This window comes from Aureobasidium namibiae (genome assembly GCF_000721765.1).
Source record: "Aureobasidium namibiae CBS 147.97 unplaced genomic scaffold scaffold_1, whole genome shotgun sequence".
Classification (NCBI taxonomy): domain Eukaryota; kingdom Fungi; phylum Ascomycota; class Dothideomycetes; order Dothideales; family Saccotheciaceae; genus Aureobasidium; species Aureobasidium namibiae.
The window spans coordinates 11,345-23,100 of NW_013581208.1; the positions used below are offsets into that span (position 1 = coordinate 11,345).

General features: G+C 51.7%; 3 protein-coding genes across 3 annotated transcripts; 2 read left to right on the plus strand and 1 right to left on the minus strand.

Annotated features, from left to right (window-relative positions):
- Positions 1-2,535: 2,535 nt before the first annotated feature.
- On the plus strand, positions 2,536-5,546 carry M436DRAFT_36051 (transcription factor Cmr1; the record flags this gene model as incomplete). Its single annotated transcript, XM_013576321.1, has 3 exons — positions 2,536-2,605; positions 2,657-2,711; positions 2,768-5,546. The coding sequence occupies 3 exons, from the start codon at positions 2,536-2,538 to the stop codon at positions 5,544-5,546; spliced, it is 2,904 nt and encodes a 967-aa protein (XP_013431775.1).
- A 3,128-nt stretch (positions 5,547-8,674) lies between these two features.
- On the plus strand, positions 8,675-9,523 carry M436DRAFT_77185 (NAD(P)-binding protein; the record flags this gene model as incomplete). Its single annotated transcript, XM_013576862.1, has 2 exons — positions 8,675-8,732; positions 8,787-9,523. The coding sequence occupies 2 exons, from the start codon at positions 8,675-8,677 to the stop codon at positions 9,521-9,523; spliced, it is 795 nt and encodes a 264-aa protein (XP_013432316.1).
- Positions 9,524-10,042: 519 nt separating this feature from the next.
- On the minus strand, positions 10,043-11,617 carry M436DRAFT_36484 (uncharacterized protein; the record flags this gene model as incomplete). The annotated part of the gene is made up of 3 exons (XM_013576402.1): positions 10,043-10,394; positions 10,460-10,960; positions 11,325-11,617. 3 exons carry the CDS (start codon positions 11,615-11,617, stop codon positions 10,043-10,045), a joined length of 1,146 nt encoding a protein of 381 aa, XP_013431856.1.
- Between the last annotated feature and the right edge of the window lie 139 nt (positions 11,618-11,756).

The following is an 11,756-nucleotide window of genomic DNA, read 5'->3' on the forward strand; positions in this document are numbered from 1 at the left end:
GCGATACATCCCTGCCGACCCTTGTAGAGGTGCAGTTGTAAGCCAACTCAGCAGGATGTCAGCAACTTGCCGAGCCAGTGAAGGCACTTTGATGCTGCCGCTGAGGATGTGTTGTACACGTTCGATAGGCTACCAAAAACAATGGCCTTCGGCAAGCGACTCGTATTGGCAAGAGGACAAGGGGCAGCGGACAATTTTGTCGGAGGAATGTTGCGCAAGCAGGTTTGACTTGTGGCTTGGGCCTTAGCCCTCTGCTTTCGGACGAAAGCAAGAGTACCCGAATCGTGTTAAGCACGATATAATTGTTCCGCCATCTGCAGAGAGATATATGCATATCGTGCAAATTACCAGCTAGCCGATTGCCGTCTGTTGAGGACAGACGGTTGGCGCCTTCGCGGCACGTTGCGAGTTAGACTTCCGCGAAGCTCTCCGAAGACTTCTTGTGTTCTGGTGGCGGAGAAATGCTCCATCTCAAGCCCGGGAGACTACCCAGATGGACTTATCGACTAGTGTTGAAAGAAAATCGCCGGTTGAAGATCATCCTTGAGTTTAGTTGAACAGATCTAGCAAACCCCGGTCGCTGTGAGCCGTTTCCGGCTCTTGCAGCGTTATTCGAACGATTCCTTCACTCCACATGTACCGTTTACGGCTCGTGGACAAGCCCAGGAACGCCCGCGTCTACTAGCATTTCTACCATCTCGTTGCTGCTGAGAAGCACTGGCTCGAATCTTGCATTGCTCCACAATCTCGGCTGAGCAGAAGCTTCGAAAGGATACAAGAGGCGAATATTCATTCCCCCGTGGATAATGGACGGATGGTACGGATTGACAAAGGACAAGGTTTCGACCTTGGCGTGAACTGCTGAGCTCCAGAGTTTGTCTTCGGACAATAACGAGAGCGAGCTGGGTATCTATGAACAAAGGGCTGAGATTGGAGGGTCTCGCCCAGCCTTCATGGATGAGCTCTGAGCAGACTCAGCAGAGCAGATCGGATACATAGAAATTGTAGCGCGTTCGACTATCTCGAGCGTACAGGGGATGTCCCTGCGTGTGCGGACACAAGCAGAAAGCAGCATCAGTCGGAATGCACTCCTCGAACAACAATCGGCGATCGGATTGCCTTTGACCTACCCCAGAACTCGTCTCGAATCTCGAAACATTAGAGCCTCTGCTTGATACCGGAGCTTTCTGCGAAGGCGTGTCAAGGTCAACGTTGAGGAAACCGGTGTCCATCAACAGTGGGGTTGGAAAAAGTGCATCTTTGAGCATACCCGATATAGCCTAGATCAGAAAGCTTGGCCCGCAGATCCCTTGGAAATCCTTGCACGCCCTGACGAAGGGCAACCCCGGCGGCTGAGGTGTGACTAGCAGATCCAGAGTACACTAGCGATACGCGGTGCCTGTCCCATGTATGTCAGCACTTTCAAGTGGTGAGCGGAGGATTCGCTCGCTGCCCTGTTCGAGGGTTATCCACCGTGCTACAAGGGTAGGTACAAGCAGGATCAGCGTATGACTGTATGATGCTACTCACAACTCGAGCTCTCCTCAGCGACCAGGACTCAAAGGTTCTTCTTCGCAGATCGTCATTGCGCAGATGCACGAACGCATCACCATTCCTTGAGTTGTAGATGCTCATCGCGTCACTCTCAACAAACGGCTCATCGCAGGGATGCGCCCCGGAGTGCTGCAGGCAGATCGGGCTGCACGTTAGCTGCTCTCTGCAACGCGATGCTAGATCCAATCTCTCCGAGTGTCGTTCGGATAGTGGCTGATCTGGCGTTGTTCGAAGATGCCTCTCGAGAGATTGAGATTTGGTTACGGCTCCGCTGTGCAACCTTGAAGTGAACCGCTTTCCTGACCTGACTTGTGCTGACGCCATCATAGCACAGTGCGGGTCTCGACCCAATCACTGAGTGACATCTATATACGGATAGACGCGCCGAGCTTGGCGGAGCGTATGCCATAAGCGGCATCGTTGTGCAGGAGGGTTGACCGTTTTGGGTCTTATCAGGTCAACTCCCGACTGTGCTGCCAAGCAAGGTTGATCCGTGTACTGGGGTCCTCAGGATGGGTAGGAGAATTTGGAGGCGGGCTGACTCGTGCATGCGTTCGACGATAATGAGGCGGTTGGCGTGCTCGTAGTGTGTGCCTCCGACTGGAGCCCATGCTTTGGGCCCGCATGAAACCATACGAAACGTCGCCCATGATAGCTTGATTATGCACCAAATACGTTCCGCCCCTGGGAACCTCTGCCTCGCTTCGCTGGTACTCTAGTCGACAAGTCATGATGTGTCAAGGATCCGCAAACCAGCCCCAAGCTTTATGCTCTCCCCTCAGCTTTTAATATACCATCAGTGTATCCAACTCGGTCAGGCTGGTCCAACACTTTAGTAGCACCTCTTCTTCTCACCTTTCGCTCTCACTTTTTCCATTGTCTCTTTTCCCTCTCATCTCTTCTCACCTTCCACTTCTATTCTTCTTCTCTACTGCATGTCCGGGTCTCCATTGACACTCTGACACCCCCTTCTATCACACAATGGTTTTCTGCACATATTGTGGTCACTCGTTCACCAGGGACGAGCATCTCGAAAGACATATCCTCACCCGTATGTCCAACCGTTATCTCTTTCGTGGAATAACCTTACTGATAATCCCAGACACAAACGTTAAGCCTTTCAAGTGTTTCACCTGCCACATGTCGTTCGCTAGACGGTAAGGGGCTTCTGCTTGGCAAGACATTCCAGAAGCAAGACTAATATCATACCTAGCGACCTTCTCCAAAGGCATTACACCGTCCATGGCCGGGACCAAAATCAAGAGATCATCCCTGCTGCCAACGGCATGATTCCCAAGTCGGCTGGCAGAACTCCAATTGCATGCAGCAACTGCGCCAAGACGAAGACCAAGTGTGACAAGAAGTTCCCATGCAGTCGCTGTGCAGGTCGCAACCTTCGATGCACACTCCGTCCCACTCGTCGCTCGTCCAAGAATGCCAACCGTATGGGCTTGATCACGGCCGAGACCATTGCCAGTGGTGTTGCCAATGGCATCCTTCCACCAGACCAAACAGTCGCTGCCGAAGCAGCCCCTATGCCCGTTGCCTCCCCTAAGTCGGCCGAGAAACACATGCACCACAAGCCCTCGAGTCCTGGATCTGGTGTACCTACTACCATCCCCGAAGAGAAGCATATGAACGATGTCTCTGCTCAATACTTCGAGCAATCAATGTCTAATGGCCACTCCCCTCCCACTCAACAAATCTCACCCCTGGCTACACCTAATTCTGGCTTCATCCAGGGAGCTATTCCTACCTACGAAGACTTCATGAATGGTTCCAAGGAAGATGATACCAACCCTCGCTTCATGCTTGACTGGGGTCAAATGCCTATGCCCATGGGCTTCGACCACATGGCTCGTGCAGATCTTATGCTTGATCCCAGCATGGGTTTTGATCCGAATCAGTTGTCTTTGATGCCGTCTTCCGAGAATACTCTTACCATCATTCCCGAGATGGCCAATGCCGGTGCCCCTCTAATCACACCTATTGAGACACCTAAAGTGGAACGTTCATTCGCCGAGATGGATCTTGGAAACTCAAACAACATGTTCTACGCCCACGCCAGGCACATGTCGACTGTCTCACTGGCGTCTAACGATGGTCAAGACATCCGAGCAGTCATTGCGGCTCAGGACGGATGGAATGTTTTCAGATGCACACCTACTGTTCCCTCGAGTTCGTGTCCGACTACTGCCAAGATGAACCTTGAATGTCTAGAACAGACTCTCAAGAATCATGAAGGTTGGAGCACTTGGACTCCTACCTGGGATGAGGCCGATTTTGCTGGCGGCGAGAACTTGGCTGTCATGCAGCTTCACGAGAGCACGCGCGACAAGCTTCTCGCCATCACTCAGACATTCCTTCACAAGGCTCTCGAGACTCACAAAGAAGGCCAACAAGGTGGTCAATCTCCTTCGTCCAATGGTGGCTCAAACTTCGTTCTCTTGCCTCCAGCCAGAGTCCTCGAGTATTTCCTTCGATCATACGCGAACAGCTTCGAGCGATACTACTCGTTGACATCACGAGGTATCCTCGACGCCAACGAGCTGATGCATTGCTACAACGACAAGGCTTCTTGCCTTTTGGTACTCATGATGATTGCTCAGGGTTCGATGAACATCAGCTCTGTCGAGGCCAGATGGCTCGCCGGCGGTCTCACCGAAGCTTGCCGTATCTCGCTCTTCGATCTGATCGAGCGCAACATCACTATGGCTAGCGACCCCATTGCCTTGCACTCTGCACTCCTCTTCACTTCTCAGGCTGCTTGGAGTGGAGATAAGTGGCAGATGGATATTGCTATGGGTCAGCGAAGCATGTACTTCCACATGTTGCGACACTCTGGTGTCCTTGAGGGTAGGGCGTTTAACTCTCCTCAGATGGACCATCAAGGCAATCCCGACTCTCTATGGACTGAATGGATCCAGCATGAGAGCCGCAGCAGACTTGTTTACTCTTGGGTGATGGTCGACCAAGACCTTGCTCTCTTCCACGACACAGCACCCCTCTTCTCGGTAACTGAATTTGGCGCTCCTATGCCTGATTCTGATCGTCTGTGGCAGGCCAAGAGTGCACCGGAATGGTCTCAGATCTTCGAACAGGTTCACGAGTTCTCTGGAGGCTACTCCTCTCTTGGCTCGGGCGCCCGACCCATGTCCCTGCACGATCTGTTCCGTCACTTTTTGGATGACGAGATGGCTTCTCTTGGCATCGGGATGACGCCTCTTCAGATGAGGTTACTCCTACACCCTCTCCAGTCTATGGTGTGTCATTACGGTCAGCTTATGAGCTGTTTCTCCGATTCGCTTTCGTCACGCAACAAGACCCGCACCGTCACTGCATCGTCGACTAGATGCCGTCTCGAGGAAGTGCAGTCACTGCTTCAACGTTGGTACGATATGGCCGACCGCTACCTTAAGGTCAACCCTATCTGCGCCGTCATGCAAGCCAACCTTGTCATGTTCCACCTTATCAGTCTCAACGCTGTTACCAACTTCCCTGAGATCGAGCGTCTGGCTCGTCGTGAGGGTTTCGATGGCACTTACCAGCAGCTGGTCTGGACCCACAAGAGATGCATCGCTGATGTTGAGGAAGCCGTCTTCCACTGTGGCCAAGTCTTGCGTATCATTCGTTCCATGCCCCGCGGCGTGCGTCCCCCATGGTGGGCTGGTGCAGTCTACCGCGCTGCTCTTATCCTTTGGACTGACAGTCTGATCAACAAGGAGTCTCCTGCAGCAAATGCTACTGGCGGCTTCCCCTCGCCAGGACCTACCTTTGCTATCGACTCATTGCCAGTTGATCATCCTGCTATCGCTCGCTTCTTGAGCAAGCGTCTAGGTCAGCCTGCCCTTAGCAAGAGGGATGGTACTCACATTCCCATGGACCATGGCATTACTGTCCTGGCTCATTGCATTGAGATCATGGACGAAGGCACTTCTAACAGATTTGTCGATGGCGTCCGCAACAAGCTCGACCGCTTGATGAGAAGCTAATTGCTCTCACTTTATGCTTTACGACTCTCTTCTTTCTTTCCCTTTTCACTCCTTTGTCCAAAATAGATGGGCATGATGCTATCGGTGTTGTTGGTTTTTGTTCTTTGCTTTGACGATAATGTCTTCGATACCAATGGGGTGGGCGAAACTGGACCGCGGCGGAAGCGGTCAATGGCGTTCTCTGTCGTCCTTTGTTGTTCTGTGTCACTTCTTTCAGGTAGACCTTGATGCCAAATATCCATTTGATCTTCCTTGAACTCTTTCTCCATCTCATCAGTGTCTCCCTTTCCCTTCCTTTGATCAACTGTGCTCCATCCATCCATCCATCTTCTGCATCCAACAGTGTTGATTTCGCTCTGTTTTCAATCAAGTATCCCTTTTTGCAGGCTCTTGTTGACTGAGGTTGATCCAGTCCAGTGATACCAAGGTCGTTCTTCCGAGACAGTTCATTAAACATGTAAGATGGATTTCGGATTGTACGACTCCATCCGTGAGCCCAGATATAGCAAGAAAAATCAAGCAACCCCAAGACCGTGAGAAACGACGACTTTATAACAACTCCTGAAACCCGGACAAAACCAACATTGTCCGGTGCATGGATCAACAGGACATTTTGTTTTTTGCCCCTGACACAATTGTGATGAAAATAGCAGATCAGACCAACAATGTCCGGAGGTGCACTTCGGAGGTGAGGAGGGTCTCGTGTTCTAGTGTGGTGATCCGGAATTTCAGGAGTTGGAGAACGACCACCTGATCTCAGACCACAATGTCTACTATGACTGCTATGCTGTTTCGCAAATGTGCTTTAGGACTGGAGCTGTAGTGGAGACGGTATTGAGATCTGTATTGTTATGCTGTCTATGCTATCTGAGGGCCCTGGTGGGTGTCTCTGGGGCGCCATGGCTATTCGTGTTGCTATTCTGCTCTGCCGGCGGACAACAATGTTGCGATACTTCCCATCATGCATTTCACGAAACGGCGTTTTTGATGTCCTCCGACCGAGTGGTAATGGCTTGCCGTGTTTCAGTGATCTCATTCATGCGTCCTTGGACGGAGGAATCGCTACCCCATGGAGAACCGCCAGGGGATCGGCCTCGAGGTGGCTATCGTTGGTCGTGAGCAGGCTCTCCTACGCGTTGACATGGCAATGATACTCTGCTCATCCATAAACAGTCCTGGTGATGGTCCAGCAGTGGTAATGTTTGGTGAGAAAGGTTCCAGGGAAGCGCTGCAGCGGACTGGGCGGGCAGCCGAGAAGCAATCCGGAGCTGCAGTCGCACTGCATGATGCACGGAGTGCACAAAGTTATCCTGCGAAATATTCAACGTCCTGAAAAAGAAGCATGACACTGCTCACTGCATACCAGGTTAGAGAAGTCGGTGGTGAGAGGCCGCGCAACGTCTGAACAAGGTGGATTTCCAAGACGGATGCCCAGGACTACAAGAGCACGGGAAACGCTGTCATACCGAAGATGACAAAACACTCACAACTCGCCAAGCGCAATCTGACGAGGATCTTTCGACTCTCCAAGGCTCAGCTGGAAACACCACGAGCTTGGTATCACGTTAGGCAAATCTACCATCACCACGTTGCTGACCATACAGCTCATTTCGTGTTTCTCAGCAATACATTGCCATCGCGCTGGAGCAGCTCAACAATCCTGCTGTAGCATTGCCCGTTTGCGTGATGCTTTGGCGAGACCTCTTGGGAGTGACTATGGTACCTGTACTTCCCACGACACGAGAAGGAAGCGGTTCTTCCGGAGCTTGTCGACTCGCCTCGACATAGCTGAAGCTCAGGAATGCAGATACGAGCCTCGGACAACATCCTGATTGCTGAACACCGCGGGATTTCGATAGCGTCTTGGTGAGGGTCCGGGAGAGAGAACAGAGGCGCGACCGAGAAGCAGCAAGACCAAGCATTCGATAATCGATGCAAGCAACACGCTGCCAGCGCTTACCCTTCAAGCCACTTGCTCCGTGTATCTACTCACTCCACCCGACGCCGAGCCGCGCGCGAGAGGTGCGAACAAACTTCATACTCGGCAGAAATCTGGTGGACAGGGCAGGCAGGCAGGCAAATCGGGGCTAGTAAAACTACCCCACAAGTTATCGCGAAACGAGAGCCGCTCAGCACGGGAGGCGCACTTTATTCGCGCTCTCGCCTTTTCCGTAGCTGGAAACATACCTCGACGACTTCGGGCACTGCCGGGGCCCCGTTTGGAAAGCCAATCTGATGCACTTCAGCCGCATCCACTATTCTCCGAGTTGCCCCCAAAGGCTAAACTTGGATCATTTGAGACAAGACCCAGGCACCGGGTATTCCTGGAATGCAAAGGGCAACAAAAGGGACCACACTTGGCACGAGGGACATGCTAGTTCAAACGACTGGCCACAGGTATAGAATATCTCGACACAGGATTAGAATCTGCTGTATCCAGAGGTTTCACAAGCTGTTGCAGTGGTGAGGTAGACGACTATGTTCGGGAGCATGGATGTTCTCTGAGAGTTCGGCAATGATCGTCGTCATTGCTGCACCCAAGACCAAAAGTCCGAACATTGGCTGCCAACTGCGTCCGTGCTGAACGTCCATTCTGCAGCGGCTCCAGCACCACATGCCTGCCATCTAGTCTCCACGCTCGACTTTCTGCGTGTAGCCCTGCCGAGCATTGCTGGTCGATAATGCCTCTCCGAAACTCACACGGACTGATTGAGAGTATGTCTCGCTGCTCGCTCTTTCGGCGACTTGGTCCGGCGCGAAGATCCCCTTGCACATTTGCGCCTTGCTCGCCCTTTGGAGCCTAGCTAGCTATCGATGAGGTTGGTACACTGCCATTTTGCTACTGTCGTTGCCCAGTGCTTCGTCTGATCCACTGCCTCTACCAAACCCGAGTGGAGCCGTCATGTTCTATCATTGGGAAATTCTCCGAACGTGGACTCAACATCTCGGAACTTTTCTGAGAACGAAAGAGCGAGCATCAATGGTATATAGAGGTCTACAATCACCAGGCTAAGTCATTCTTTTCCCATCATCAATCAACTCCTCATCCAACCTACTACACTCCAAAGCCACTCGCTTCTCTTACCACTTTCCCACCTTTACCAACCCAACCAACAAACACAATCACAATGTCTGCTGTTGAGACTTCTCGCCTTGACGGAAAGGTCGCCCTTGTCACTGGCTCTGGTAAGTTTCCTTCTGCATCTTCGTTATGTTCACTCCTCTAACACGCATCAACAGGCCGTGGTATTGGCAAGTCCATGGCCATTGAGCTCGGAAAGCGTGGTGCCAAGGTTGTTGTCAACTACGCCAACTCTGCCGACGCCGCCAACCAGGTCGTCGAGGAGATCAAGAAGAACGGCACCGACGCCATCGCCATCAAGGCCAACGTCGGCGAGGTCTCCGAGACCATCAAGCTCTTCGACCAGGCCGTCGAGCACTTCGGTCAGCTCGACATTGTCTGCTCCAACTCCGGTGTCGTCTCCTTCGGTCACTTCAAGGACGTCTCCGAGGAGGAGTTCGACCGCGTCTTCAAGATCAACACCCGCGGCCAGTTCTTCGTTGCCCGTGAGGCCTACAAGCACCTTTCCGTCGGCGGCCGCATCATCCTGATGGGCTCCATCACCGGTCAGGCCAAGGGTGTCCCCAAGCACGCCGTCTACTCCGGTTCCAAGGGTGCCATCGAGACCTTTGTCCGCTGCATGGCCATCGACTCTGGTGACAAGCGCATCACCGTCAACGCCGTTGCCCCCGGTGGCATCAAGACCGACATGTACCACGCCGTCTGCCGCGAGTACATCCCCGGCGGTGAGAAGCTCTCCGACGACCAGGTTGACGAGTACGCCAAGACCTGGTCGCCCATGCAGCGTGTTGGCCAGCCCATCGACATTGCCCGCGTCGTCTGCTTCCTTGCCTCCCAGGACGGCGAGTGGGTCAACGGCAAGGTCATTGGCATCGACGGTGCCGCCTGCATGTAAAGAGTTGCTCTCCCAAACTCCTCTTTTGCATCTTACCCACAAACGACAAATCACCCTTTCATGAGCACAGTGCCTGGAGCACATGGATGGACACAACCCAGATATTCCCTTTGTTATCGATCATGAGCGGATGGCGTTCTATCCTTTAGTTTAATGTGATGAAAGGAAAAGGATTCACAGGTTGAACCTGGATTTCTATCAAACAAAGCTACTTTATATCTTAGACAGCACCAAAAAAAATTGGACTTTCAGCATTTGAAAAATAATCTTTTCGGTCTCCAATATAACTCTTGCTCTCATGTCCTCTCCAGGGGAAATTTGCGATGGTGATACTGGGAGCTTTCTATCTTCTTGCTCCTGCGTCAATCTCTTCGGACATTGGTCGATGACTGATTCGCCAATGTCTTTCGTAAGTCATGTTCTGATTCACCTTTCCTTTGTCTAGAGACATGTCTTTCCAGATCAGTGTTTATTCTACCGTCCCCTCTCACTCTCGCCTCGTCTTTCCCTTCCGTTTCCTCACATCCCCTCCAGCAGAGCCAACAAATCCCTCTTCTTCGCTTCCTTAATCCTCCGTCTCTTCTTGCCATTCTCTTGCTTTGCTTCCTCCACATCCCTCGCCTGTTGCCTCTTCCTTAGCTCCTCTATCTTTACTGCTTCGCTCGGCTCCGAGTCTTTGACCCAACATTCTATTTCTTGAGTGGTGAGCAAAACATTTGTGGATAGAGTAGGCGCTTGACGTCCGATTTGTATAAGAGACAATGGTGTTGAGGAGACGGAGGAAGCGATGAAGCTGTTCATAACGTCGAGGTAATTTCGTCCTCGTGGCGAGGATTCGAGGGTTGTGTCGGCGTGGGCGAAGAAGGCGTTTCTGTTTTGCGATTCACCGTCGTTAGTTGCACATCGTCCAAAGTGTTTGGAAGGAGAAATACATACTTTGTTATTTTCCACCCCTTTTCCCTAACAATCTTCTTCGCTTCTCTGATCTTAACACCACATCGACTTGTAACCACCATTTCCAAGCGCGGAAAATACTCCAATTCTGCCAATGCTCTTTCTGTGACGCCAAACTGAAACCTCAAAAACAGATATCTCAGACACGGGAACACTTCCTTGTCAAGCTTCGCCTTCTTATTCCAGAGGCGTATGGTGTCGTCGGAAATCATGGAGCTGTTTTCGGTGGAAGAGGAATCGCCGTTGATGTGCAGAGACATCAAATTAGGTAGGGTAGAGAGGCAAGACAGAGAGGCATTGGTGTCGGAGATGGATGAAATGAGAGTCAGAGAGATAAGGTAATGGAGAGGGGAAGCAGAGATATGAGGAGAAAGAAGGGAAAGAGGAATGTGGTGATGTGTGATTGTTTTGCGGGTAGACCTTGATAGGTCAACTGGACAGGCTTTTGTAAAGATCTGCCAGACATGGAGAGTGACAAGGTTACTGCGATAGAGACATTAGTCCTCTGAATATGATGTATGTTTGTGTTATTGGTCTTGTGGATCAATCTCGCAGAGGAAGCAGGGGTTTGGTGCCGAAAGTCTTGTATGGAGGGGACGAAAACAGATATTGATCAGTTGCTCCTCAACGGCCAGTCCTGACGAAATGGTATCATGGCCGAAGCAACTTTGACTTCTCAAAAAGGCTCCTGAAGTATATCAATGATGCCCGTCCTCGAGTTGATGCCGCAATCACATCGTTGGCTCAGATAATGCTTGTCAACAGTGCAACCCTGCCTCTCTCGCGGGCCTCCCAAATCTTTCGACGAAAAGTAAACAAGCAACAGAGGGAAAGAAGACGAACTCACCTGCTCTCAACAAGCCTCCAGATCTTGTGTAGCAATATCTCAGGCACTTGCTCTAAGCTTTCTCTCTCCAGCAGCTCCAGATGATCCAAGAGACAGCGCATTGCCATTGCTTCCAATGCGTCAACGCCGACACCACTCGAGTGTAGTAGTGGGGGCACGCCGACAGGATTATGTAGAACATGGTGAAGTTGTGATGCCAACGGTGTCGGGTAAGTTGTGACGACTGTTTCGGACCACGAGAGGCTAGAGGTGGGAGAATGTCGAAGCGATCGTTTCGCGTTTGCGAATGGCATTGTTAGGTTGTGGCTATATGTGTGGTATGATCTCGAACTCGAGAGCAGGAGGTCCTGGAGCTGTTGGAGAGTTGTAGATTGAAGAGTTGTTGGTGTATAGCGGTTCCAGCCGATGTAAAGACTATGCACGAAGGACTCG